This window comes from Nothobranchius furzeri, chromosome 2, assembly GCF_043380555.1.
Source record: "Nothobranchius furzeri strain GRZ-AD chromosome 2, NfurGRZ-RIMD1, whole genome shotgun sequence".
Lineage (NCBI taxonomy): Eukaryota > Metazoa > Chordata > Actinopteri > Cyprinodontiformes > Nothobranchiidae > Nothobranchius > Nothobranchius furzeri.
Genome location: NC_091742.1, coordinates 89,146,571 through 89,173,426, shown reverse-complemented (window position 1 = coordinate 89,173,426; position 26,856 = coordinate 89,146,571). Strand labels below are relative to the sequence as shown.

The 26,856-nt window shown below is 42.4% G+C and overlaps 1 protein-coding gene across 1 annotated transcript; it reads left to right on the top strand.

Annotated features, from left to right (window-relative positions):
* The first annotated feature begins 395 nt into the window (after positions 1–395).
* abcg2a (ATP-binding cassette, sub-family G (WHITE), member 2a) lies at positions 396–24,647 on the top strand. Its single transcript, XM_015946124.3, has 19 exons — positions 396–836; positions 2,253–2,316; positions 2,405–2,529; positions 13,482–13,541; positions 15,373–15,487; positions 15,635–15,787; positions 16,250–16,407; positions 18,944–19,046; positions 19,125–19,173; positions 19,253–19,351; positions 19,775–19,885; positions 20,460–20,605; positions 20,964–21,046; positions 22,564–22,653; positions 22,949–23,073; positions 23,151–23,305; positions 23,724–23,813; positions 23,943–24,019; positions 24,207–24,647. The coding sequence occupies exons 2-19, from the start codon at positions 2,263–2,265 to the stop codon at positions 24,352–24,354; spliced, it is 1,941 nt and encodes a 646-aa protein (XP_015801610.3). The 5' UTR covers positions 396–836; positions 2,253–2,262; the 3' UTR covers positions 24,355–24,647.
* The last annotated feature ends 2,209 nt before the right edge of the window (positions 24,648–26,856 follow it).

Below are 26,856 nucleotides of genomic sequence, written 5' to 3'. Positions count from 1 at the left end.
TATTTTAGAACCGATTTTTATGATTATATGTTACAAAACCATCAATAATTTTACACGAATGGGCAACTTTTAAGTCGTTTACTACAACATTTCGATTGATGTTTCCAGAGATTAATGGTAAAAAAAAAACCCGACACATTGTCACTTAAAAAATATTACCACAAACTTTGGATTTTTGAAGATATTTCTATGGTTTAGACTTTTACTTTGAAGGGTTGAAGTTCCTTAGTATTCTAAATACCACAATAAAATACCAAATTCTTAAAAAGATGATTTAGCAAACCAGAACCCTCTACAACAAAATACACAACAATAAACATAGGTATAATTATTCTGTTAGTCACTGTCACTCTATTTTTTCCACAGTGGCTCTGATGCGTATTTATAGATGAGACATCACTGCAGTGTTTTAAACAGGTTTTTATAATAACGTGTGTTTTACATGCTGCTTGCTGTGTGAAGATCTGATGTTTTAGTAAACCTTTGGCTTTTAGAATAGTGCAGAATTACAATTAAATATGTATCTATTAGAGATAATGCTGCAACTTCCTGTTTGTGACCCTCAGACATTTGATTTTCTTCTCTCCCTGGATTGCAGATGCTGCTCTTCTCCTCACTTCCCTCGTCACGCCCCAGTCATAAAAATTACAAAACGTGCAGACATGCGCAGCTGTCAGCCCTGTGGAGGCTAAACAGACCGCCTTCTCTGTCTTACACACATACACACACACACACACACACACACACACTGATCTGAGCAGAGTCCTGCTCAACATCCCGCTGGTTGGATTTCTGTCAGCAGCTCTTCTCACCAGCAGATCATCAGTCTTCAGCAGGTGAGAACGTCTCTCTTTCACCTCTGGTATTGATCTGTTTTTAATATTTTGCCTGATGTTTAGTAGTGACAGTAGTAGTTTAGTAGTGTTTTAGTAGTGATCGAAAGAACGAGATCGCGGATACAAGCGGCCGAAATGAGTTTTCTCCGAAGAGTGGCTGGGCTCTCCCTTAGAGATAGGGTGAGAAGCTCGGTCATTCGGGAGGGGCTCGGAGTAGACCCGCTGCTCCTCCACATCGAGAGGAGCCAGTTGAGGTGGCTCGGGCATCTGGTCAGGATGCCTCCTGGACGCCTCCCTGGTGAGGTTTTCCAGGCACGTCCAATCAGGAGGAGACCTAAAGGTAGACCCAGGACACGGTGGAGGGACTATGTCTCTCACCTGGCCAGGGAACACCTTGGGATTCCCCCTGAGGAGCTGGCCCAAGTGGCTGGGGAGAGGGAAGTCTGGGCCTCTTGCCTTAGGCTACTGCCCCGGCGACCCGACTCCGGATAAGCGGATGAAAATGGATGGATGGATGCCTGATGTTTAAACACCTAAAACAGTTTGTCCCACTGAAAAGAGGAATCAGGATTAAACGTAGTTATTTCTGACATTTCAGAGCAGGAGAAGCTGGAAAACAGTCGTATCAAAGGTCTGACCTTTTAAAGGTATTTTAACTCAAATAAACCCGTTTACTTTAGGAGGATGTATAATCTGTAACTAGTGACATCATGTAATTCTGATGAAGAGTTCTAAAAGTAAAACATTTAAGGATTTAAATAGATTTAAAACTTTTTTGTCTCTGTCTAAATCAGTGGCGTGTCCTCCAGGGGCCACCATCCTTTTTGTTTTGGAGATTTCTTTGCTCCGACACACCTGGTTTCATTAAGCAGGTGGAGAACAGGTATGTGGACAGCCTCATGAGCTGCCGAACAGGTGATTCAGCCTCTGAATCAGGTGTGTGAGAAACAACTAAAACAGAAACCAGGATGTGACATTTTCCACATAATCTGACTTCAGAAAATAAAAGGGAATAATTAAAATTTAAAACCAACGAGCTTCTTTCAAGAGGAACAGGAAAGTAAAAAAAAAAAAGGATCAAATCTAAACTTTTAGTAAAATGTGTTGCCGGGCAGCGTTACGGACAAATTTCACTCAGTAAATGAGTCCGGGTCAGATCAGAGATACTACAGCTAGCTTAGCATGACTCATTTTATCATCAGTTTTCAAACACTAAAAATGTGCTTCTTGCAACGGAATTTTTTAGCCTGAACAAAACTTGAGAAAGAAGCAGAAATTCCCCCAAAGCAATGTTAGCACCGTTAGCTGTTGCGCTTGTTTCTGTTTTCATTTATTTATTTATGCTAATGCAAATATAAAACTTAAAAGGACCACACTTACCCTTTTGTCTAATATTCCTTTATCAAACCAACCCAGGAGATAAACGATGTCGAACAGCGGTGAAGCTTTGGATTCAGGGCTGAACGGCGTCTCCAAACAGGTAAGCTAACCGCCGTATGCTAACGTTAACCGCTTCTGTAAAACAGAACATATTTTGGTTTTTTTTAAGTAAAACGAACCGTTTTCAGTCTGCAGGATCAAACCAACATGGCGCCACCGTCAGTTTTCACAATATTTACTACAAAGTGAAGCAGGGAGGAGGCTGTTTATGTCGGAAAAAGGCCACGATCAAAGACATCCTCATCGACCTGAAGTGAGTTAGCTAACCGTCTAAATTCATGTAGATCTTAAAGGTCACCGGTTATATTTAACAGACCAAACAGACTGCAGGAGTGTACCAAACAGTGTGTAAAAACATCCCTGAGAAGCTCTCCAGGCCTCGGCCATCATCAGAGGAGCTAGAAGGTCTAGGTTTGTGTGTCTACGTGCCGTCAGGAGTCCACCTGGGAGGAAAACCCACGCTCTGGATCAAATACACTCTAATGTTGGGAGGAAACAGGAAGGAAGTTTGTTCTGTGGAGCCTCAGGTTTCTGCTCCAAGCTGTAAATACAGAAGCTCGTTAGAGGACAATGAGACTGATTTTAAACCAACAAACAGGCCCGGAGGCAGGATGCTGGTCCAGGACAAGGTTCTGGTTCTAAAGGGATCGGACTGGCTCACAGGAGCTTAGTTACATAAAAATAACCTTCATGAGGATTAAAGTTGGAGACTAAACCCGCAAGTTTTTTATTTTATTTAAAGGGTTTCAAATGCACCAAACTCCTGATAAACACCTATACAACAAAACTTAAATATAAAATCTAAATGAAGCATCCCAGAGACCAGATTAGGTTCTGTAACTGTAGAAAGCTCCTTGGTTTAGATCATCTCCAGCCAGCAGACCTAGTTTTCCTGGCCCTTGACTTCCAGATGAGGAAGAGGTCGCACTAACTCTGTTCCTGATACACTCCAAAAATGACAGGATTCAGTTGGTTGGTTTAAATCGTTTTATTTAGAAAATGGTAGCGATGACACGGAGACCTGGACCCTCTGAACATCTTTAGAAAAAGAGAGGAACCTGAGCTTCTGCTGACACCGTCTCACAAAGCTGTGGATAGTTTAAGGGAATATGTTGAGATCTGAGTCACAATTCTAATCCTACATGAACAAGATGTGAAACCATGAGTGTTGCTATATCTGGTCTGACTGTTGATTAAACAAACACTTTGTCCTACTTTGGACTGGACAGATAGAAGATGAAGAGGAATGTCCTAGGTCATGTCTCAGAGAGCAAACAAATGATCCAACAGATTATAAATCAGTCTTCGGCTCGCTGGTTGGACACACAATAATACCATCTAAAAATAACATTTAAAAATAAGTTTTTTCTGATTCCTCAAAATAAGCCACAACTTATGTCTCATGTGTACAAAATTTGTCCAACAAAATTTGACTTTAACGTGACTGGAAGTCAAGGGGAAATAATCCATGTTTCCTGCTAATCTGAAATCCCAAATGAATAGAAACCTGTCATCTGAGCGTAATCAGCAGCTAAAGACTGGTTTTATTTCAGCGTTCAACTGTCTTCAGACCTGAAACTACAAAAGGTCTGCAGGAACCCAGGAGGGAACCAAATTTTGAACCATCTGAAGAGTTTACTGAGCCGCGGCAGGAGCAGGTGATCTAATTAAGCTCTTATGAAACCACTTTTTATTGTGTCAAAGGTCAAAGGGCAGCGAGTGGTTCTGTGGATGTAGTTTATGGTGCATTCAGGGTGGTGACTCCGGTGTTTTACTGTGAATAATTATTAACAGACAGGGTTAATCTTGGGTTATCTACATGAACAGTTACATGTGTGTCCTGAGGTATTTATGTCACAGGGGAAGGGATGGAACAGGTTTCCTTGTGTTCTAGGATGAGATTAAAACGATAAGTTTTTAGGATCTGCTGAGTCAACAGGGAGGAAGCTGTTCCTCAGAGACCAGATGGAGGAGGATTTTGCTGAGTAACAGTAGGAAGTAAAATCCTGTTGTTATCAGAGTCAGAAGACAAAACTGTAAAGGGTCCAGATGCTGGGAAACGAACCAGATCCTCCAGATTAGTTCAGGTTTTAGTCTCGGTGAGATTCCACCTGCTTGAATTACAGATTTTACTTAAGTAAAGATCATCGGTTCATTGGTTTAAACCACAAACTGTAAACCACTATAAATTAGTAGAAATCAGAAAGAATGACTCACCACTCGGGAGGAACTAAACTGCTGCATCACGGCTGCAGAGTGGTGCTGAGTCATGAGTTTCAGATCCACCTGAAGGATCAGACTGTTGCTAAACCGTTTCAACATGGCTGATGCTGAGTTTTCAATCGGGTGAAAGGACAACAGCATTTTTAGTTCCACAGGAGTGAGAATGCGTAACCAGAACGTTCACATCCTGCAAAAGCAGAACTGAAAATACTGCACCAAGATTCACATAAACACTGGAAAACGTCACGGAGAAAACTGAGACCTGGGAGTTTTTAATTAATGGGGATTTTAGTACTGAGTCACTATAAATATAGTTCATAATAAATTAAGCATCAGGAGCAGCCATGTTGGGATTTAAAGGGATATTCCCGCCGGGGTAAGATAAGTGGGATAACCAGCCCAGTCATTCTAATCTGGTCAGTATTCCACTAGCTTTAGCTTAGCATAAACAATATAAGTGAATGGGAACAACTAGCATCTGGCATGAAGAAGTCATGAAAATTACTCCCAAATTATCTTAATTTTTCTTGGTGTTGACTGCAAGTGAAAATAAATAACACGAAGGAATTACAGGGGCTGATTTACCGTAATTTCTGGACTATAGAGCACACCTCAATATAAGCCACACTAACAAAAAAAAAAAAGGTTTTCTACACACACACGCCGCACTCAAATACAAGCCGCGGCGCAGCAGCCACATGCAGGTCTCCGGTGCACAGCGCATGTGCGGCCATAACATAAGATAATGAGACAGAAAGACGCTACACGGAGGTTTTTCGTTGTTGTTTTCATTCAACAAAACTAATTTTAAACACGGGTGAACGTGCCTGCAAGTTTAGAAAAGAGAACAGCACTGATAGCATTCATATTTCTGGGTGGTTATAAAATAAAAACAGCACTGACATGTTATTACTGGTCATTTGCATGTTTAGAAGAAAAGAACAGCGCTGATACAGCATTAATAAGCCCAGGATGATTAGAAAATAAAAACTGCACACAAAACATGCCTGGTTAGTAAATAAAACACACTTGCCTACCAGAAAAAGTCGCTCTCATCTTCCTCTTGCGCATTAAAGTCCTCTTCTTCAGTGTCGGAGTTGAACAGCCTCAGAAGAGCTTCGTCACATACCTTTTCTGTGGTGATGTCAGTGTCGCTGTCCGTGTTGCTGTCATCATCCCCGGGTGAAGCTGGCTTGAATGAGTTCTTCCCGCTGCCGTCTCCAGCGCCGAACCATGGATTCATTCATGCCAAGCTTACGTGCGGCAGCACTGTTCCCCTCCTTTACTGCCAGATCGATGGCCTTCGACTTAAATGTGGCATCATATGAACTCATACGTGTAGTTACCATGATGAGGGGGTATGGATTTGAAACAAATTCTTTGTCGTGCCGGCTGCTTGCATGTGCTAAATTAAAATGAGCACTTTCTTCGATTTCCACTTTTGACTTCCACCTGTTTCACTTTCTGCTAAAGCGCCCCCTGGCAGGTGAAGGAAAATCTTCAGTAAAGCCGCACCTCATCATAAGCCGCATGGTTCAAAGCGTGGGAAAAAAGTAGCTGGTTATAGTCCGGAAAATACGGCAGATTTGGGATTAAAATAACACAAAGCACCGCTGTAAACCGCTCCTGCAAGGTGCAAGGAGACGCAAATCTGGGGAATATGGCAACAGACCCAATGTCATTTAGGGATGTGATCTTCCTTTAGCACCCAAAAGGTGGTGCTGAAAGCCCCGCTCACGCACCCTCACACTATCAGTGTGTATTTAACAGCAAGTTATTTTCTTTTAATGTATTTTTCTAGTTTTTATTTTTTGTTCTTATGAAGCGCCTCATGATTTTTAACTTGAGGTCTGTTATAAAAGGCAGCTTCTTCCTCTTTTAAATCTAACTCTAGCCACTAATTAATGAGTGAAATTAATACGCATCATGAAAGTGAGATCCACCTAATCTGAGGTATGTTTTTATTATTTTATCAGGAAAATGTCCATTTGATATGTGTGGAGTGGGCGGGGCTTAACACTTGTTATGAAACCAGCCACTAAGGGGTGTCACGATGTGGGCAGGAGGAAGTTTAGAACCCTAGATGCAGGAAATCAGATGAACGAGGCGGGAGGTGGAAGATGGAATAAAAATCCTTTATTAGGAGTAATCCTAGACGGCAGGGAGCCAAAAACCCAAAATCCAAATGAAAACACTAGAGATCCAAAAAAAAACACTAGAGAACTAGAGGCACTAGAAGCTAGGGAGCAACGAGAAACGAGACTGACACGAACAATGGACCGACAAAACATTGTGACACAGACAGGGTTATATACACAGGGGAGGATGAGAGGGAGATGAGCTGCAGGTGTGTGGGGAGAGATAGACCAGGTGAACTCAATTACTAATCAGGGAGGAAACAAACATGACCTAAGAATAAAAACTAAAGACAAGAAGAGCAGGAACATAAATAATCTAAGGAGGGGAAAATAACCTCAAACACCAATGGGAAAAAAAACACACTAGAGAGACTAAATAATATGAACAGCTGTAGCTAAAGGAAAATGACCTGAGAGAAAAACCTAAAGACCAGAAGGGCAGCAAACATAACTAATATTCTAAGGGGGGAGCTGAAACTAAAGGAAAAACACTACAGAAAGAAAAACTACAGGGGCGTGACTAAAAGGGGGCCACGGGGGCACAGGACCTGGGAGGGGGAAACCTAGAGGGCTGAAGATCTGGGGGCAAATGGGAAATGCCAGGAGACACATGAGGAAGACGCAGACAAGGACACATGAGGGTGCTAGGAGACACAAAAGGAGAACATAGAGAGGGGTGGAGAACACAAGGAGACACATGAGGGGAGACGCAGACAAGGACACATGACAGGGGGTGCTTGTTTTGCTTTAACCTACCTGGTTCTGGTGAAAACACAGGAAACACGCTTTAAAAGGAACACTTGATTTGAAATTTTTAACAATTTCTCACAAGTTTTCTGACTTTTAATGCTCAAATATTTTTTCATTTGTGTTGTTTTAGCTAAAGATCTCTCACATCCGTGTGGATTATTATTGTATTATTACTGAATAAATAAATAAAGGTTCCTTTTTAAAACCCGTTGGACGTTTGAGACTCAAAGACTCGGATGTTTCCTGTGAGTCCGAAACATCCTGTGCTGTTTGATAAGTCTTATGAAAGAGGTTTCAGGTCAAAGGTCACCATGTGTTCATGTCACTTTCTACAGTGTGTGAAAGCTGCTATCTGCAGTGTTTATTGTTCAGTGTAATCATTAACAGACCTGAGATCAGGCTGAAACGTCCTTACCTGCTACTGGACACTTTTGTTAATCTGGATTTTCAACTGGAAACAGATTCAACTGTGAGATTAACAGTACTTAACTGTTAATCTTCATGATTTTCATGTACCAATCGCTGGATGTTACAATTAAAAAATCTGTTAAACATATCACTAAGTGATATCTGAGAAGTGAAACAAAGTTGAAAGGGTTTGCAGAAAGTTTATAATAATTGTGTAAACAAAATATAGGCATGAACTCCATATTTAGTAGATCCTCCTTTAGCAGAAATAACAGCCTCTGAACGCTTTCTATAACTTCCAGAGAGAGTTTGGTTTCTGGTTGAAGATATTCTGGACCAATCTTATTAAAACATCTCTACTTCATTCAGGTTTGATGCTTCCGAGCATGGACAGCTCTCCGTAACTCACACCACAGATTTTCAGTAATATTAATATCTGGGGACTGAGATACCCATTCCAGAATGTTCTACTTGTTCCTCTGCGTGAACGCCTTAGTAGATGTTGAGCAGTGTTTAGGGTCGTTGTCTTGTTGAAAGATCCAGCCCCGGTGCAGCTTCAGCTTTCAGCAGGTGTTTTTCTTGGAATGCTGTGTTCTTCTTCCTCCATGCATAACACCCCATTGTCATGCCCAAATAACTAAGTTTTTGTTTTTATTCCTAAATAAAGTTGGCTTGTTCAGTTGTGCTTTAGCAGACCCAGGGACGAAATTTTGATTTCAGTAGTGGGGGGGACACAGCAGGCTTGTGCGGATTTGGGGTGGGGGGTGTTATGTAAAGACATATATATATATATATATATATATATATATATATATATATATATATATATATATATATATATATCAAAGTTAAAAAATGTACAACTCTATTATTAATTTTATTTATTATCATTATTGAAGTGCAGTTTTGGCTGTTGACAATGGATAGGCCATTGTATTTATTGTTTTGGGTCTTTTTTATTGTTTTTGGTGCAACATTTTCTAACAGGGAGTGAGATTCCTTTTTTATTTAATTTTTGTTTGTTATTTTTATTCATTTAGATGTTCTGGTTCTGGACATTTCAATGTTAAATGAAGGTTTATTTGTTGCATTTTAAAGGGTGTACTTGCATTATTATGATATATTAACATTATATTAGTGGTTATTTTGGTCTAGATAATGTTGACAATGATATCGTTTATCATCAACAATTTGTTGGACAAAATATCGTCCAGCAAAATTTGTTACTTTCCCAGGCCTATAGTCAAAAGTATAAAAATTATTTATACATAAACGGTCCTCCTGAGATCTGGCCGTTTGTTCATTTGCTGTGTTAGAGGACAAGCTGAACTAATGTTTTACACATGATCATCACCCTAACATTTGAGTGTATAAAAACATATTAAATATGTTTTTTCCCTTAAAAGTGTTTAAAGTTGTTGCATTTCAACACACAAAAAATAAATGGAAAAAATAAGATAAATCTAATGAAAAGTGTACATCTTTGACATTAAGCTTAAAAAATCTGTTGACGATGATGATACTGTTCATTTTTCAGAGCTTTTTAATGTGAACATATACATTGCAATAGATAAGTTTACAATAAAGTTAAATGATAAAAGTTTTGAAGTTACACTTCTACTACTACTACTGCTAGTAATAATAATTATGATGATAATAGTAATAATTATAAAAAATAATTATAATAATACGAATAAATTGTGTCTGAGGAGTCAGTTATGTGGAGGAGATGAGTTTGTAAAAGTTAGTTTTGAGTATGTTTGTGAAGGAGGAGGTGAGTCTGAGCTTAATGCAGGGGTGTCACATGTTCCAACTTACGTTTTGACTTTGAAAGAAGTCTTATATCCACTTTTCGTTTTCTTGACATGCTGCCTCCTGGCTGTGCCTAACTACCAAAGACTCACAAATGAACACTTATTCAAATGTTATGTAATGGAAGCTGAGCTGAGCTCTGATATTACACAGCGTCTAGTTGACGATGTGACTCAGTACCGGTGTTCCCTAGCGGCTCCAAACTAGCAAAACAACGTGAGCACGTTCTGACTGTTTACAACTTGAGTGACAGCAGCAACAGCCAATAATACGTTAGCAAGTATCAGCAGAGCCAATAGATTAGCTTTTGGGCGGGTCTAATAGTAAACCGGTTTCCGTTTCGGTCCTAGTGCTCAACCAAATCCATTTAATGGAGCGTAATATTGTTTTTGGACGGAAAAAAGTGCAGGGGACCAAAACTGCCTTTTGAAAAAGTGGGGGGGGGGGCATGTCCCACCCGTCCCCCCCCCCCCCCAAATTACGTCCCAGAGCAGACCTCAAGCTGCTCTGTTTGTGCTGTGAGTGGAGAAAAGGCTTCCTCTGCATCACTCTTACATGCAGCATCTCCTTGTGTAAAGTGCGCCGAATAAATGAGCGATGCACAGGGACTCCATCTGAAGCAAGATGATGTTGTAGGTCTGTTGTTGGCCCCCTTAAAAACTCTTTCTCATATCAGGATTCACCTGTGCATGGAGGCCAAGGGTCACTGAGCTTACCGACCCAGTTTAGAGTTCTCATAATTAGTTCTAAAGGTTTTGGAATCAAAACAATGACAACAGTGTCTGCATTTATGCAACTGCCTAATTTGGTTTAAACTATTATTGCACACTTTCTGTAAGTCCTATCAACTTAGTCGCACTCCTCAGATATCACTGTGTGTGTCTCCTAAATTATATATTTGTAGCGTGAACTACACTATCTTTTAATAATGACCAATAAGAGGTGATAATTCCATACATATGAAATGTCAACCTGATTGATCTTTCAATGTTTAATCAGAAGATTCTAGGATTCTTTGCTTGTTCAGGGACTATAAACACACTTCGTATTAATTCAGACAGAGTCAAGTTTATAGTTTATAAAATGAATTTAATTATTTTTCCCTAAACTAATGATTATACATGACAAGATATGTATGAAATGGATTAATGTGATGCGTGGAATGTTGTAATGGAAGCTAGATGTTTTAGCCAAAACATTCTTTGTATCTGAGAGAGTTTGTGAAGTCTGGGTTGTAAAAGAATGTGTTGTTTGTTTATAAACTAGAGAGTTGTTTATTAAAGTCATCAGACGCCAGTTTGCAGGCTTATAATACCCTGGTATGAGTTGCTCCCAGCGGTCCGGAAGGATGCGATCCGAGTGGTGAGGTCACCGGACGTCAAAACCACGATGCTCAGAGATTAGTAGCTTCCTCTGAGTTCAGCTTCACCGGCCATGAGATGCAACCCGGGGTCTGCAGGTTAGATGTCTGAGGTGTGAAGTAGCTCTAAAAAGAGCTGTGGCGTCTGTAATACTCGCAGCGCCCCGATTTGGCCGAATCGGGAGTCAGCTAGAAACTGAATTATTCGGGAAGTAATTCTTGTTTTATTGAACTCATTGTTTATAAATGTTGGCGCATTCTGGCGAATCAGAATGTGACATTTTTGAGGGTTTTACCAAACATTCCCCAGAAGACACGCCTTCTTCGGATACAAAGGTGTTTGTAATGAGTTAAATTACATGTTATTTAATGACCCATAAGACATGAGATTCCATAATGAATATGGAATCAACCTTATGGATCTGTGGGTACTTTTTAACCAGAAAATTTGAACTTTTTATTGCAGGGATTATGTGACAACCTTGTATTAATTCAGAGACAACAGAAGAGAGAGAGAGTCAAGTTTTAAAAGTTTAAAGATTTATTACTTAACAAATTAAACTGGACTAACTGAAACACTAAATGTGTGGTGTCACTAAGGTGGATGAGACGGAGAATGGTGTAATGTGGAATGTTTTTCAGAACCAGCAAACCCGAAGTAACGATTAGTTCTGGTGGGAAGTGAAGGTGATGTCTTCACGCTAAGCTTTGATTAGGAGATTCATGAACACATTACGACGCCATTCTGTCGGTCTACGTACCCTTAGCGGAAGTCCCCGTTAGATCAGGAGGTGTAAAGGTACAGCTTGACCTTTGTGGAGCCGAAGCTTGTAGAAACAGCCACGGCAGCCGACCAGACCAGTCTTGAGATACTTCCGGGTCACGACAGTTTATCGACATCTAACAAGACCCAAAACGGGGTCGTGATGTTTCAGCTTTTATTCTGAAAGGAACCGTTGCAGCAGTTGGAACAGTAACAGGTTTTCCAGGTTGTCATTGGTTCTTTCGGCTGAAGAGGAAAGTTACGGATTGGCCACTCCGTCAACTTCTCTTGAACACTTTGAACTGGCATTAAAGATGACGTGGGCATAGTTTTATAATTCGGATGTTTTGGTTTATGGTCGAATGAAAAGATGACAGATTTACCAAGCACTGCCAAAACCACGCCTCCGTCAGATCTGGCAGATTCTGATTGGATCAGTGAAAGTAATGTGTCATGTCTTAACGCTACGTGAGATCAGTCCTAGTGGAAACATTTAAAGTCATATTACTCCTATATTCTATAGGATTATAATAAAGTAATTAACCCTTTGATGCATAATGGTCACTACAATGGACAGGTACTCAAAATTGTTATTTATTTGTTTTTGCTATTAAGCACAGCTGTTGAAGACTTTATTGCATTTGAGCCCCTCCGTTTGGACTTCAGTAAGCCAAGCCAACATGCTCAGAATGCACGCTGCCCACTGAGATGGACATGTAATACATTTTTTGTAAATTATAACATTTTACAAAAAATATTTGTTGAAATTTGTTTCATTCACACCTAAAGACGAATGAAAAAATTGTTAAAAAATCATGGTTGAAGATTTCATAATTCATGCATCAAAGGGTTAATATTTTCATTTCACAGATTGGTCACATTATTGGTCTTATTATTGACTATCACTTTGTTTGATTAGCTTATTAAAAATAGAGTTCTTTGATTTATTAAAAAGAGAGAGTCCTTTGTCTTCATTCTTCTCTTGAGCTGGAAAGAAGCAGTTTAGAGCAAATGCATGAGACCTTGAGGCCATATCTCATGCAGACTAGTTCTGTGTCAGAGGAGAGGGGGAAATGACATTTAGGTGGAAAACAGTCCTTTCATTCCATTACATGTTTAACACTTTGTGAATGAAAATGTTTAAAAACATTTATGTGAGGTGAATATTAACGTTAATAAGCATCTTACTGTAATGTAATTATCTGGAATTAAAACAGCTTTACTCTCCTAAATCCAGGTTCATGTTTCTGTTATTTTATAAACTTTTAGAAAAATTTCATAATTTTGTATTTTCTGTTGTACAAATTTTATGCTTTTATTCTGTTGTTTTAATGGACATTCTACTTCTATTTATTATTATATCTTTGGCATTTTAGAGTATGGACAGCTGTTTTGTCTGAAATAAAGTTTTATAGAAGAAGAAGAAGACATTATTTTTTATAAAGCACCTCTGAAGGTAAAAAGGCGCTTTGGTCAGGTTATGTGTTCTGTGGTCATCTACAAGCCAAAAGAACCACTTCTGCTGCTTCCAGCTGCCAGTTTTAACTGTGCCTGGACTGGCTGTGAGAGGTAAATGCTATTTCTCTGAGCTGAGGCCGTTCAGGAATTATGTTGGAAAATCCTTTGATAAGAATGCTGGCGTTGCACCACTCAGACCAGCAGAGGGAGGTGACGTTCAGACCCCGACTGGTGATTCCGGGACATAATGAAACATGATGAAAATCTCAGAGTACTTTTGTTTTTCTTCTCAGTGGGATCATGAAACCGGGTCTGAACGCCATCATGGGAGCAACAGGAAGCGGAAAATCATCGTGAGTGTTGCACAAATAAGCATCATAGAACTGGTCTTTGTTCACATAAAAAAAAGACAAGAAAAAAACAGAATAAAAATGAAAAACAAAGATTGGTTCGTCATGCACAAATGGGGATTACTTGTTTATTTAAACGTTCTTGTTGACAAAAATGCATGTTTGTGAATATTAATTATTGGTTTAAATGGTGGATTTTATGAAAGCATGAATCATCTTGTGTCCTTAATCTGGTTTGGTTCATTTTTACATCCAAACTGAAGAAACTTAGTTTACATCTAATTTGTAATTTAATGTTTGTTTCTGACTCCAGATGATCAGAAAACCTTTAAAGCTAACAGCAACTTCCCGTCACGACCCGCTGAGTTCATATGGAAAATGAGACCAGTGTCAAGTGTAAAAATATTCAGTTATCGTTACAAATCTGTGTTCTTAACTGTCTTACGTGTTTTTCACATCGTGGGTTGCCCGGAAAAGGCGTTTCAGTGTTTCTGAATAAGTTATCATATTTATATCATTCTGATTGGGATTTACCATCAACATGTAAATGTTGGACAATGGGTTTCCATAGACTCCAATAATAACTGCTAAATGGGAGGTGGCCACCACCCCCATTTTGACCGTGTCACAGGTTCCGTCAAGCCCAGACAATTCCAAAAAAGGGAAGAGAGGTGGAGCTGAGGGTGTGGCTGTAAGGCTGGGATCAACTGACGACACCCGGTTGAACTAGCTACAAGCTAACCCAAAGCTAACGCGGAGGTGGGAGCTAAGCTAACGGAGGTAGCAACCTAGCTACAACCGGAGTTAACTGTGCACAACACCAGAGCTTCTGAGTCAGAGATACGCCGGGCTGACCGCTGGGGAGAACCGGGTGGAACACAGAGGTCTCCGAGAGCTCCACAAGCCGGCAGCCTGCGCAGCAGACAGGAGCAGACAGAAGCCGTGATCAGACAGATGCGCAGAGCTGCGGGGAGGGGAGAATGGGTGGAAAACATCGGTCTCCTGAGAGCTTCACAAGCCGATAGTCGGAACCCAGCTCCACCAACATGTTATATTTCAACCCATTTTCTAAAGTGCAGCATTATGTTAAATGCACTGGGTTTTACCCTATTACATTTAAATTTCATGGTTAAACAGTACATGTTAAAATCTAAGCTCAGCTCGGCAGTGACCTAAAATACATAAATATAATTTTACTTACCGAAAAAAATGAAGTGGAGACTCCTTGGACGCTCTATTAGTGCAATTAATGCCACAGCAAGTCATTTTGTCCAACAATTGCACAAATAATATCCAAAAGAGAATACACAAACGCTACAACTACTGGTCTAAGTTGAGAGACTGAAACTGACGGAGCAGTTTCCAGGCCAGACCGAGGCTCTACTGAGGCCTTTCCCCGGACCTTGCTCTGTGGTCACGTGGGTCTGATGCTCATTAATTATACAGAATTTTAGGTTTTTAATACACTTAAGCAGAAGAGTGAGAAAAAAATGCACCACCCTCAGAGTTGTCATGAGTGTAAACTAGATCATTTAAACCAAAAACATGTTTTGGTACCAGGCTGTAAACATGTTTATTTCTGCTGTGAAATTGGTATTTTTAACATGGGAGTCAATGAGGATTTGCTCACTTCTGACACCAGCCCCTAGTGGATGAGGGTGGAACTGCAATTTTGGTACTTCCGCATTGGCCTCAATTTTTCACCCGCATTATGGGGGCTTGGGATTCACCCGTAATCAAGCATCTCTTGTTTTTATTTAAACACAAGGAAACAACATTGTTACTATTTTATTTATTTACTCCAAACATCTGACCTGAGCTGGTTGCCCTGCAGGTTCTTGGATGTTCTGGCAGCCAGAAAAGACCCTGCAGGTCTGACCGGGGAAGTCCTGATTGACGGAGCTCCTCAGCCTCCCAACTTCAAGTGTCTGTCTGGATATGTGGTCCAGGTGGGTGGAGCAGGCTGGAGGTCAGACCTGTGGCTCTGAGACCTCCTACAGCGATAAGATCAGCCTCAGTCACTAATAGTTTTATGAAGTCAGTCAAAACAAATGTTTAATGTGCTGATGTAAAGTTAGAGTTTGATCCTTCTGCAGGACGATGTGGTGATGGGAACTCTGACGGTCAGAGAAAACCTGACCTTCTCTGCAGCTCTTCGCCTCCCGTCGAGCATCAGTCAGCAAGAGAAAGACCAGAAAGTCAACAAGCTGATCCAGGAACTGGGACTGGGGCGAGTAGCCGACTCCAAGGTGAGGAAGAGTGATGAAGAGGAGAGGCTGAAGATAGTTAAACTTATGGAACAAGAAGAAAAACTTCAGCATCTGATGTGAACGATAGATTTTACCTTCAGAACGTCGTTTTCATTTTTTAATTATTACATTTTCCAAAACAGAGTTAGCCTTTCTGTAAATGAGCTCCACGTGTCCCAACTAGCTAAAGGTGGACAGCGAGTAAAGGAGATGGTAAATTGTACAACTGTTGGGGATTATTCAGAGGCTATAAAACTTTATTATAACTTTATTATAGCAGAGTAGGTCTAGAAGCTCTGAGCTTAGCTTCTCTGATGGAAGCAACAGGAACGCTCAGGTTCTGATCTCTGGCTTGAACCAGCTAGGTTACCACCACAGCCTTCACTTACCAGAACTCTGACAATCAGGTGAAGTGTTGAAGTGAATCAGAGGAAAACAGGTTAACGTGTGACACCTGTGCAGGTGGGTACTCAGCTGATTCGTGGGATCTCTGGAGGAGAGAGGAAGAGGACGAACATCGGGATGGAGCTGATCATCGACCCCCCTGTTCTCTTCTTGGATGAACCCACTACGGGCCTCGATGCCAGCACGGCCAACTCTGTGCTGCTGCTGCTGAAGAGGTGAAACAACCAGGTTTACTTATGAATCTTAGGCAGCCAATCAGATCTAAGCTTTAAGGAACATGAAGTTATGCATGTAGCCACAGTTTCATTGAGAGGAATGAGGTGCTACACGGGTAAAGAAATAGATGAAGCCCACTTTGTTGTTCAGAAGCAAAAGGAGGAGGATAAATCTAGACAGGTCTGACCCAAACACCAAGACTTCATATCCGTAGGCTGCAACCTCTTAATCAAACCTCAGGAGCTACCTGTGCTCTGGACATGAAAGTATCCATGACATTGATTGTTGCAAACCAAACACTACAGCTAACAGCATTTAGTCCTGAGAGCTATGGTTGCAGCTATTCTCTTAACTGGTGGAGATATTGTTAATGGTTTGCATGAGCTCATGGTCGGCTTGTGTACAGAATCCTGTCTGGGGACGATCCAGCGTAGAACATCAGTCTGCTGCTTTCTGAGCTCAAACCTGGCCTGGAAGGTTTGTGGCATGGTTGAGGGCCTGAAGTCACTGAGCCTGGAAGGTTTTCTCCAAGTGGGCCACAGGGCGGCAGAGGTCATCCTGGAGGTAGAGCAAGTTGTCCCGTAATCGGAAGGTTGCAGGTTTGATCCCAGCTCTGACCAGAGAAAGGCTGTTGCTTCCTTGGGCAAGACACTCAACCCACCTTGCTTGTTCAGCAAGCCTCGCCTCTGTCAGCGTGCCCCAGGGCAGCTGTGGCTACACCGTAGCTCATCACCACCAGTGTGTGAATGTGTGGTAAATGGTAAATGGTCTGTATTTGATATAGCACCTTCTATTTTTTATTTTATTTTATTTTTTTCCCGTGTCCTGTCTGGCTGTGAAGCAAGCAGAATTGATGTCTGAATGCTGGTGACAAGACTTACAGATTTACTCTCAGGTGGAGCATCAAAGCGTCTGCTTTTAATGTCACGCCTGATACTTAAAACTTTATTGTTATTGTTTTTGAATGCTTTGTAATTCCGACCAGACACGGAGTCAGAGGTGAAAGAGAAAGGAAGAGACAAAAGAGGGGGGGGGGGGGGTTTCCACAAAAATAAACAATAATGAACAAGAGTCTGCTTCTAGACCTGCAGAAAATGAAAGAAGAGAAAAAATGGGACACACAACAATACAACAGGAGCAAGCTATCACTGCGTCAACTTGAAGAAATATACAATCAGCATTGTTTAAGTAAACAATCACACGATAATAAATCATAGTGCATTTAGTGCCCACCATAGCCTTAAGACATGTGTTTAACATGCCCAAGTCCATACTTATGAGAGCACCATGTGAGCACCTGTGTGTGTACACGCGCTTGTTTATGTAAGGTTTCTCTATAGGAGCGTCCAATAGAGAGTGTGAGGGATCACAGATCCGCCCCCAAAAGATGTGTAGGAGACGGAGGGCGCTCCAAGTCCCAGAGATCCAGGCGCTGCCCCAGAGCACAGGAACCCAAGGGAGACTGCGACCAGAAAAGCCCCCGCCCCCCTCGAGAGGCACAGAGGATCGCCCCGTGGGGCCACAACCGGCAGCCGGCAGGGTCCCGGGAGATATCAGCGGCAAGCCCACAGCCTCCCAACCCCTAGACGGCCGAGTCCGGGACCCAGCGACCCGGGACCCAGCAACCCAGGACCCAGGGGCGACCACCCCCTCCAGGGACCCAGCAGAACCCAGGGACCCAGACCCCACCAGGCAGCCACCGGGATTGATCAGGCAGACGCCAAAAATCTTAAACCCCCTGACCCGGAAGCCACGAACATTCAGGCAGACCAAGGCACCGCACCCCACACTTATATAGCGCCTTCTAGAGTCCTGGAACCCCCCAAGGCACTTTACAACACAATCAGTCATTCACCCATTCACACACACATTCATACACTGATGGTGATGAGCTATGATGTAGCCACAGCTGCCCTGGGGCGCACTGACAGAGGAGAGGCTGCCGAGCACTGGCTCCACCGGTCCCTCCGACCACCACCAGCAGGCAAGGTGGGTTAAGTGTCTTGCCCAAGGACACAACGACAGCGACAGACTGAGCGGGGCTCGAATCTGCAACCTTCTGATTATGGGGCGAGCACTTAACTCCTGTGCCACTGTCGCCCACATGGATGATACACCTTGTGGGCACTTTGGAGTCCTCTGACTCTGAAAGGCGCCACACAAGTGCGGGTCGTTCATCATTTACAGTAAATGAAGAAAGTTCTATTAAGAACTTTCTTCATTTTTTTTTCTTTTTATGAAAAAAGTAATGAAATGGTTATTTTTCCTTGTAATTAGTTACTTTTATAATCTTGTAACACAGTAACTAACTCAGTTACCTTTTTGACAGAGTAATTAGTAACTACAACTAGTAACTATAACTCAGCTTTAGAGAGGAGCTTGAACATCTAGGAAGGACTCGGAGTAGAGCTGAGGAGCCTCTTTAAGAGGAGCCAGCAGGAGGCCTCCTGGAGACCTCCGGCCTTCCAGGAGGAGACTCTGGGCAGATCCAGAACACACTAGAGGAATTGTAATGTCTACGTTGCGTTTCTGCAGGATGGCGAACCACGGCCGCACCATCATCCTGTCTATCCACCAGCCCCGCTACACCATCTACCGCCTGTTCGACAGCCTCACTCTGCTGGTCAACGGCAAACAGGTCAGATAATCAGCTGTTAATGAGAACGCCCACATGCTGCTGATGAACTCAACTGTTGTGTAACGCGACACCGTTCAGGTTTACCACGGCCCGGCACAGAGCGCTCTGGACTACTTTTCTGACATCGGTAAGGATCCTACATTCAGTTTGAAACGAGACAAGAACTCTAGAGGTTCTGAACTCAGTCTGGAGGTTCTGTTTTCCAGGATTCATCTGCGAGGCTCACAACAACCCTGCTGACTTCTTCTTGGACGTCATCAATGGAGACTCCACCGCTGTCGCCCTTAGCAACCTGGACCAGGAAGGTCTGTTTGGGCGATGGGAATAAAAATAACTGGTTTTATGTCCGTTATGGAAATGTCATCATCAGTCAAAGGAATTAGAAGAAAGTTTGGTTTATCAATAAATAATGATGGCATTTGGTGCAATGGGAAACATTTGAGAACAATGTGACGAACACAAAAATGTGTCCTGAAGGAGCCAACATCAACCTCATGACCACAGCTAACAGGAACTATCTACAGTAGCAGCCTTAAACGTGCTCCCGATTTCATGTTCTCGAACTCTTCTGGGTGCATAAACGTGATCTTCTGGGGGTTGTGAGGTTTGAGTTCAAGGTTACTGTCCTTTACCTTTTCCTCTTGTCATCAGCAGCTTTGAGCGTGTGCATAAAGCTGTGATGCGACAGCTTTCCTTCGCCTGGTGATGTGACTCAGTCTTTGTTCCAGATCTTCATGATGACTCAGATTCTACGTCAACATCCAGAAAAGGAATTGAGGACAAACTGCTTGAGGAGTACAGAAACTCCCATCACTACAGACAAACCAAGGCAGAGCTAGGTGGGTGCAGAAGCAGTCTGGTTGGATTTCTGTGTGTTTTGATGCAACTTGAGTTCTCCTAAAGGTTAGAAATTCATTTTAAACACAAAACTGAAAAGCTGAGTTGAAACTGTCAGAAGAAGCTTCATTGTTACCTCCGATAGGACTGCGAACGTGTACCGGGGGGGGGGGGGGGGCATCAAGTCCAAGTGGGTCCTGTTCAGTGCCTTCATGTTGAGGTGGCCGTCCTGAGCTGTGGCTGTAGGATGGTTGTTGTGGGAGCAACTCCTGAACCCGCTGGTCCTCCACATCAAGAGTAGCCAGCTGAGGTGGCTTCGGTATTAGGACGCCTCCCTGCTGAGGGTTTTCAGGCACGTCCAACAGGGAGGACACCTAAAGGTAGACCCAGGACACGCTGGGGGGACTATGTCTCTCAGCTGGCCAGAGAACGCCTTGGGATTCTTCTGGAGGAGCTGGCTCAAGTGGCTAGGGAGAATGAAGTCTGGGCCTCTCCCCTCAGGACTGTCCTCAGAAAGATGCTTATCCGAATTTTAACTTTTGAACCTGAAGTATTTTTATGTCTCGTCTCTTTCAGACAGGATAGTGCAAGGAAAGCAGACCGCCAAGTTCTCTCCCTCCAGAACCATCACCTACAACACCGGTTTCCTGACGCAGTTCAAGTGGGTTCTCAAGAGAACGTTCCGTAACCTGATTCTCAACCCTCAGACCTCCATCGCTCAGGTAAAACAGCCGCTGTCCTCCATCTGTTCCTGCTGCTGTGATGACAGCAGAAATGGGAATTGATTAGGTGCATCAGATAGAGAAGTTCAGTGTGAATTCTGTACAGTTCTTTTTTCTTTTTTCCTTTTTCATGTTTTTAATTCATTTTATCTTTTTTTCATTCTCTTATAATGTTTTTTTCCTTTCTTTTCTTTTTCCTTTCTTTTCTGAATTCCGTACAGTTCTATGGCACCTCCTGCTGGACAGGAGTGTAATTATCGGTCATGACGTGTTGATAAAAAAATTGTCTAGCACTGAATTAACTCTCAGTTGTTTGTACTGGAAACTAATATTACTACTGCTGTCTTCATGTCTTTAGGTAGCGGTAACGCTGTTCCTCGCTCTGGTCGTCGGAGCGCTTTTCTTCAAAGTCCAGGAGGATCAGAGCGGAATACAGAACAGGTATCATTTCTAATAATTCTATTTCTGAAAACACAGCTGACAATATAGTTATTTGTCTTTATATTATTAGTAATTAGTCCATTTCTGTAGTTTATTTTTAAAAAACAGAAATTAGAGGTAGGTGATTTAGCAATGATATTGTACGATTTTTAAAGCCAATTTTTATCAAGATCATTTGTTCATGTTTACCTAATGTTGTCCTTTAATCTAGTTTACCACTTAACAGCATAACCAGGCTTATTCTTGCAACACATTCTCACTCCCAGCGCGTCAAAAACAAACGTTTGGTCAGCCACCCTCCGCCTCACACCCCAGACGCCAAAAGTGCTCTTTTTTGTCACTTATGTGCGAAAAGGGGTTTTCCCTTTTCTGACTGCAGATCCCAGTGCAGCGTAAAACTGACGCGATGGGATATCCGCTGATGCAGCACCGAACCAGCTCATTTAACCGCACCTAAACCTTAACGTTTTACTATTTATAACCTTCCCCTCTCCCTCATCCTAACCTTAACCCTCTTGCTACCTAAAACGTTACTCTCACTCTGATCAAGCGTTTGTTTCCCACGCATTCTGACTCTGACAGTCAGAGTATGACTGTGAATTTTCGTATTTGCCGCCCAAGGGGAACAGTAGAACATACCATCTGGCGAGGGGGAGGTTACACATACCCTCTACTTTTAACCTCCACCGTGGTAGTTGAAACCTCCCCCTCGCGTTGGCTCGGTCCAAACCCGACCAATGACGAGGCGGCTCCCGCCGTTCACTTCATAGAGCCGGCTTTTAGAGCGACCGACACATCACTAACGTGTTCGCTAGCAAGATGGTTAAGGTTAGGATAGGGGTGAGGGGAAGGTTAAATAAGGGGATAAGGTTAGGGTGAGGTACATTGAGCTTGTTTGGTGCCGCATCGCGTCAGTGTAACGCTGCATTGGGATCTGCAGTTAGAAAAGGGAAAAACCCCTTTTCGCACATAAGTAACGAAAAAGGGCACTTCTGGCGTCAGGGGTCTGAGGCGGAGGGTGGCTGACCAAGCGTTTGTTTTTGACACGCTGGGAGTGAGAATGTGTTGATTCTTTAGGCTAAAACAGCCCTCAACAGAACTATTAGCTGTGCCTAATTATCAGCTTATCATACTTACATGTGCTAGCGATGCTAACATCACTCACTGTCAGGTAAACAGACAAAAGCCCCAAATCATCACCCAGCTAATGCATCATTAGCATTGATCACTTTATCTTTATGAGTCAGCTCTAAAGTGGTTAGGACCAGAGTGTGTCACATCTAAAAAGGTCCGGGTGGAAACTCGTGCCCCTCTTCCTCCTGCTTCTAGTAGGTAGAATGTGACGATTCTATGATCTTTCTGGTTTGGCAGGTTGTCAACACACTCAGATCCCCATAAATTAAACACCTGATATGAAAGTTTAGAGTTTGCTGCAGCAGGAAGACAAACTGCACAATCGCTGTGTTTAAACCTTCCGTCTGTGTGAGATCAGACCTGTTTTACTGCTTTGTTTCCAGGATCGGCTCGCTCTTCTTCATTGTTGTGAATCAGTGTTTCAGCTCGTTGTCGGCTGCTGAACTCTTCATCACTGAGAGGAAACTCTTCACGTGGGTTTGACACACAAAGCTGCATGTGCACAAACACAACTTCGGTGACAAATCTGAGCATTTTGAAGGTAAAACGTGAGAATCAGAATGAAGATGATTCATAAAACATATTATTGACTAATATTAGTGAGACTGGTGCTGTAGAACAGGAGGGTCCAAAGTCAACTAAACAGGTCTAGGACACGAGCCATAAGGGTGATGTAACGATAAGAAAACGTGAACGTTCCTAGATGTTTAGGTTTATTCCTCTGAGAACCAAAGCAGAGGAGATTTTCTGATGAATCTTCTTCTACAGTCATGAATACATCAGTGGATACTACAGAGTGTCCGTCTACTTCCTGTGTAAGATCCTGTCTGACATCCTCACCCTGAGGACCATCCCTGCCATGGTCTTCACCTGCGTGGCCTACTTCATGATCGGTGAGGGAAACAGAAGTGTCTGGAGACACCTTTCCAGATCTGGTTTTAACCTGTTGATGGTTTGTGTTCCTGATCAGGTCTGAAGGCCACAGTGGAGGCCTTCTTCACCTTCATGTTCACCGTGGCGCTGGTCTCCTACACGGCCACCTCCATGGCCATGGCCATCTCAGCTGACCAGACAGTGGTGGCCATCGCCAACATCTTCATGACCATCTCCTTTGTCTTCATGATGGTAATGTTCCTCATCCAGACAAACTAAAGAGCATTATGGTTCTATAGCTAAAGGTTTGAGACCAGCTGCTTCACCTTCTCTGAGAGCTCTCATCAGAATCTCTGATGGGTTGTGATTGGTAGATTCTCCACCAGTGACATCATGGTGTCAGTCTGAAGCTTTCAGCGGTCGTGGAGATGTTCTGGTCCTGTCTCTGGATTCTGATCAGGGTCGTGACCTTTAGTTTCACACCAACAAACCGCGTTAGCATGATGGCGTGTAGCTAATTAGCATGTGAAAGGTTTGAACCAGTGCAGCATTAATAACGGACCCCAAAGGAGTCCAGTCCTGCTCCTCAGGTCCACCATCCTGCAGGTTTTAGATGTTCGTCTGCACCAACACACCTGTCTAAACTCCCCTTTGTTGTTTTTCTCTGCAGATCTTTGCAGGTTTGCTGGTGAATCTTCCCTCCATCGCCAGCTGGCTGGCTTGGTTAAAATACCTGAGTATACCCAGATATGGCCTCAGTGTACGTAGGACATCAGCAGATCAGCATCCAGCTTTCCTCACCACTGTTACAGCCACATGTCATGTTCCTCGTCTGGTTAACGCTGCTAAACCTTAAGCAGATGTGTAAAACCTCTGCTTGTGTCTCCAGGCTCTGCAGGCTAACGAGTTCCCCGGTCTGAACTTCTGCACGGGGTTAAACAGCTCCATGCTCCCTCCATCAGTCTCGTAAGAAACCCCTGAAAACCCACTCCTGCTGTCAGAGAGAAAAACACAATCATGTTTTCTGCTTTCAGCTCTAAATGGTTTCATGTTGTTGATTTTTATCCATATTAACTAACCAGATGAACCATAACTAGTTTACATCCTAAAGTAGTAAACAGCAACGTGATGCTTGTGGTTTCTGCGTCACCAGGTGCACGGGGGAGTCTTACCTGGAGAAGCAGGGCGTGGACTACTCGACGTGGGGTCTCTGGCAGAACCACCTGGCTCTGATCGTCATGATCATCTGCTTCCTCACCATCGCGTACCTGAAGCTGCGCTTCATCAGGAAGTTCACCTGAAGTCTGCTGGGCTCCTGCAGCCAGCGTGCTTCTTAATGCCTTTATTTTTACAGACACGATTTGTTGTTTTGGTTCAGTTTTACATTTACAGTCGATTCATGTGATCAAATCAGCCCCAGATGACAAAATGATGCTTGGAACAACAAATCATCTGTTCACTCCTTATTAACACGGCGTCCTGCTGCATTACTGACTGATTTCTGCACTTTAATGTCAAAAGCCATGTTAATGTTTCTATTTTCTATTTATCATTTGGTTTTTTTACTAAATAAAATGATGGCTTTGTGTTTGGAGTCTGACTTTGTCCTTTAAGCCACCTCAACAGGAAAACAATAACAAACCAAAAGGTGTAGGTTCCCAGTCGTCCAGGTCGTGGTCACACTCAGGAAAATTAAGTACAGGATCGAACCCTTAGGGGTACCATGTCTCGTCACTGGAGTGGTACCATCAAAGGCACCATTTTGTACTTTCAACTGTTGTTTGTACTTGTAATTTGTACCTATTTACATCCTAAACCTGAACCATAGGGAGCAAATTTGTACCTCAATTTAAAGTACATAAAATAACCCTTACAATGGTTAACCTGAATGTGTTTCCTGCAATGATTCATCTCAGATTTTAAATTACACCAGATCAGTATTTTTTTAATAATTTAATCCATCAGTATGAACACAGTAATATCAAAATATTATGTTTAACAGTTTTGCTCCACACTAACAATAAACTCTAAGTATCCGAGTATTCCTGAGGTATTTGGTAACGCCTTTAAACTTGTCATATTCTGATTTGTCCAAATTTGTCAACAGTAGTTAATAAAAATAGAGTTCACTTCCTGAACTGGTAGTTCTTCGCCAGCCTACTCAGTTTGACCGACCGGGTGAGCAAGCACTTGGGACCATCCTCTCTTTTGACCTCAAGGTCAAAGCCTCTCTGCAGTGCTTGTGAGTGGTATCACAAGCTACAACACCTCAGACGTGGAACGTCCAACTAGCAGATCCTGGAAGGATCTCATGGCCGGTGATATCTGAACTCAAAGGGATCTGCGACTGCTTGAGATCCTAGGAGCCCCTGTGTCCGGTGATCCCACCACCCTGGGCCCCGAGAACAACCGTCAACACAAGGGTATCGTAAACTCTGCATACTGGTGTTGGACGAGTTTATGAATAATCTCTAGGTTATTAAACCATACAGTCAGACTGATTTTACAACCCAGACATAACAAGGCCTCTCAGATACTTATTAAGGTTTTGCTACATAAACATCTAGCTTACATCCCACCATTTCATTCATTCATTGTCATGCATAATTATTAGTTTAGAAAGATAGAATTAAATTCATTTTTATAAACTATATCCATGACTCTGTCTGAATTAATATGAAGTGTGTTCCCTGAATAGTCCAAAAAACCTAATGGTAATATTACATCAAATATTCACAGACCAATCAGATTAATAATTCATAATTCTATGGAATATCACATCTTATTGATAATTTAATAAGTGTAGCAACAATCAAACCTCGCTACTGTAATGTCCAGAAATGGTCAGTTTTTCACGTACAGTTGACCCCTTCAGTATCTGGCCATATGGAGACAGGAGCCTACATTTGTGGCCTTTAATCTGCCGGATCCTGCCATTCCATCAGCTGGAGTCCGGGCCTCTCTGCAGCTCAGAGCAAATGATAACATAGTGTCAACAAACTGTTCGCTTCCCAAGGTCCTTCTGTGCCAAGCCTGCCTGGTTATCTAGGCCGGACTGGACTGTTATAAGAGTGACTGTTTTCAGCTTAAATGAGTTAATCATTCATGAAATAATAATGTCTTCATTAATCTGTGCTTAAATCAATAAGGTTGATTGATCTGTGCTTGAATTACTGAAATGAAATGAGTTATTACATTGAATGGTTTTATATATATGGTAATCAGTAATGTTTGATATGACAAGGTTCATTAGAGAGATAAAGTTAAGTTAAACTCATGACACATAGATATTTCTTCACCCCTAATCAGAGCATCCGGTATCTGAAAGAAGGCATGATGTTCTGAGATTCTTGGTAATATCCCTTAACATGGCACATTCCGATTGGACAAGAATTGCTAATATGAGAATATTAAAAAAGAGCTCCCTGCTCGGTGACTAAGTTCTCGAGAAAAGCTACGGAACGGCTGTCCGGAGCGAACCTTCTTTAACCCAGAGAATTTTTGGCAAGCTGTCTAAACCAAGCCCCCACAACTCGGTTCTGAAAGTGAGGCCAATGCGGGAGTGAAATAAATTGCAGTTCCACCCTCATCCACTAGGGGCTGGTGTCAGAAGTGAGCAAATCCTCATTGACTCCCATGTTAAAAATACCAATTTCACAGCAGAAATAAACATGTTTACAGCCTGGTACCAAAATATGTTTTTGGTTTAAATGATCTAGTTTGCCTCCTCCTTGAACCGTCACCTTATCGTGGTGGAGGAGCTTGAGTGCCCTAATGATCCTAGGAGCTATGTTGTCTGGGGC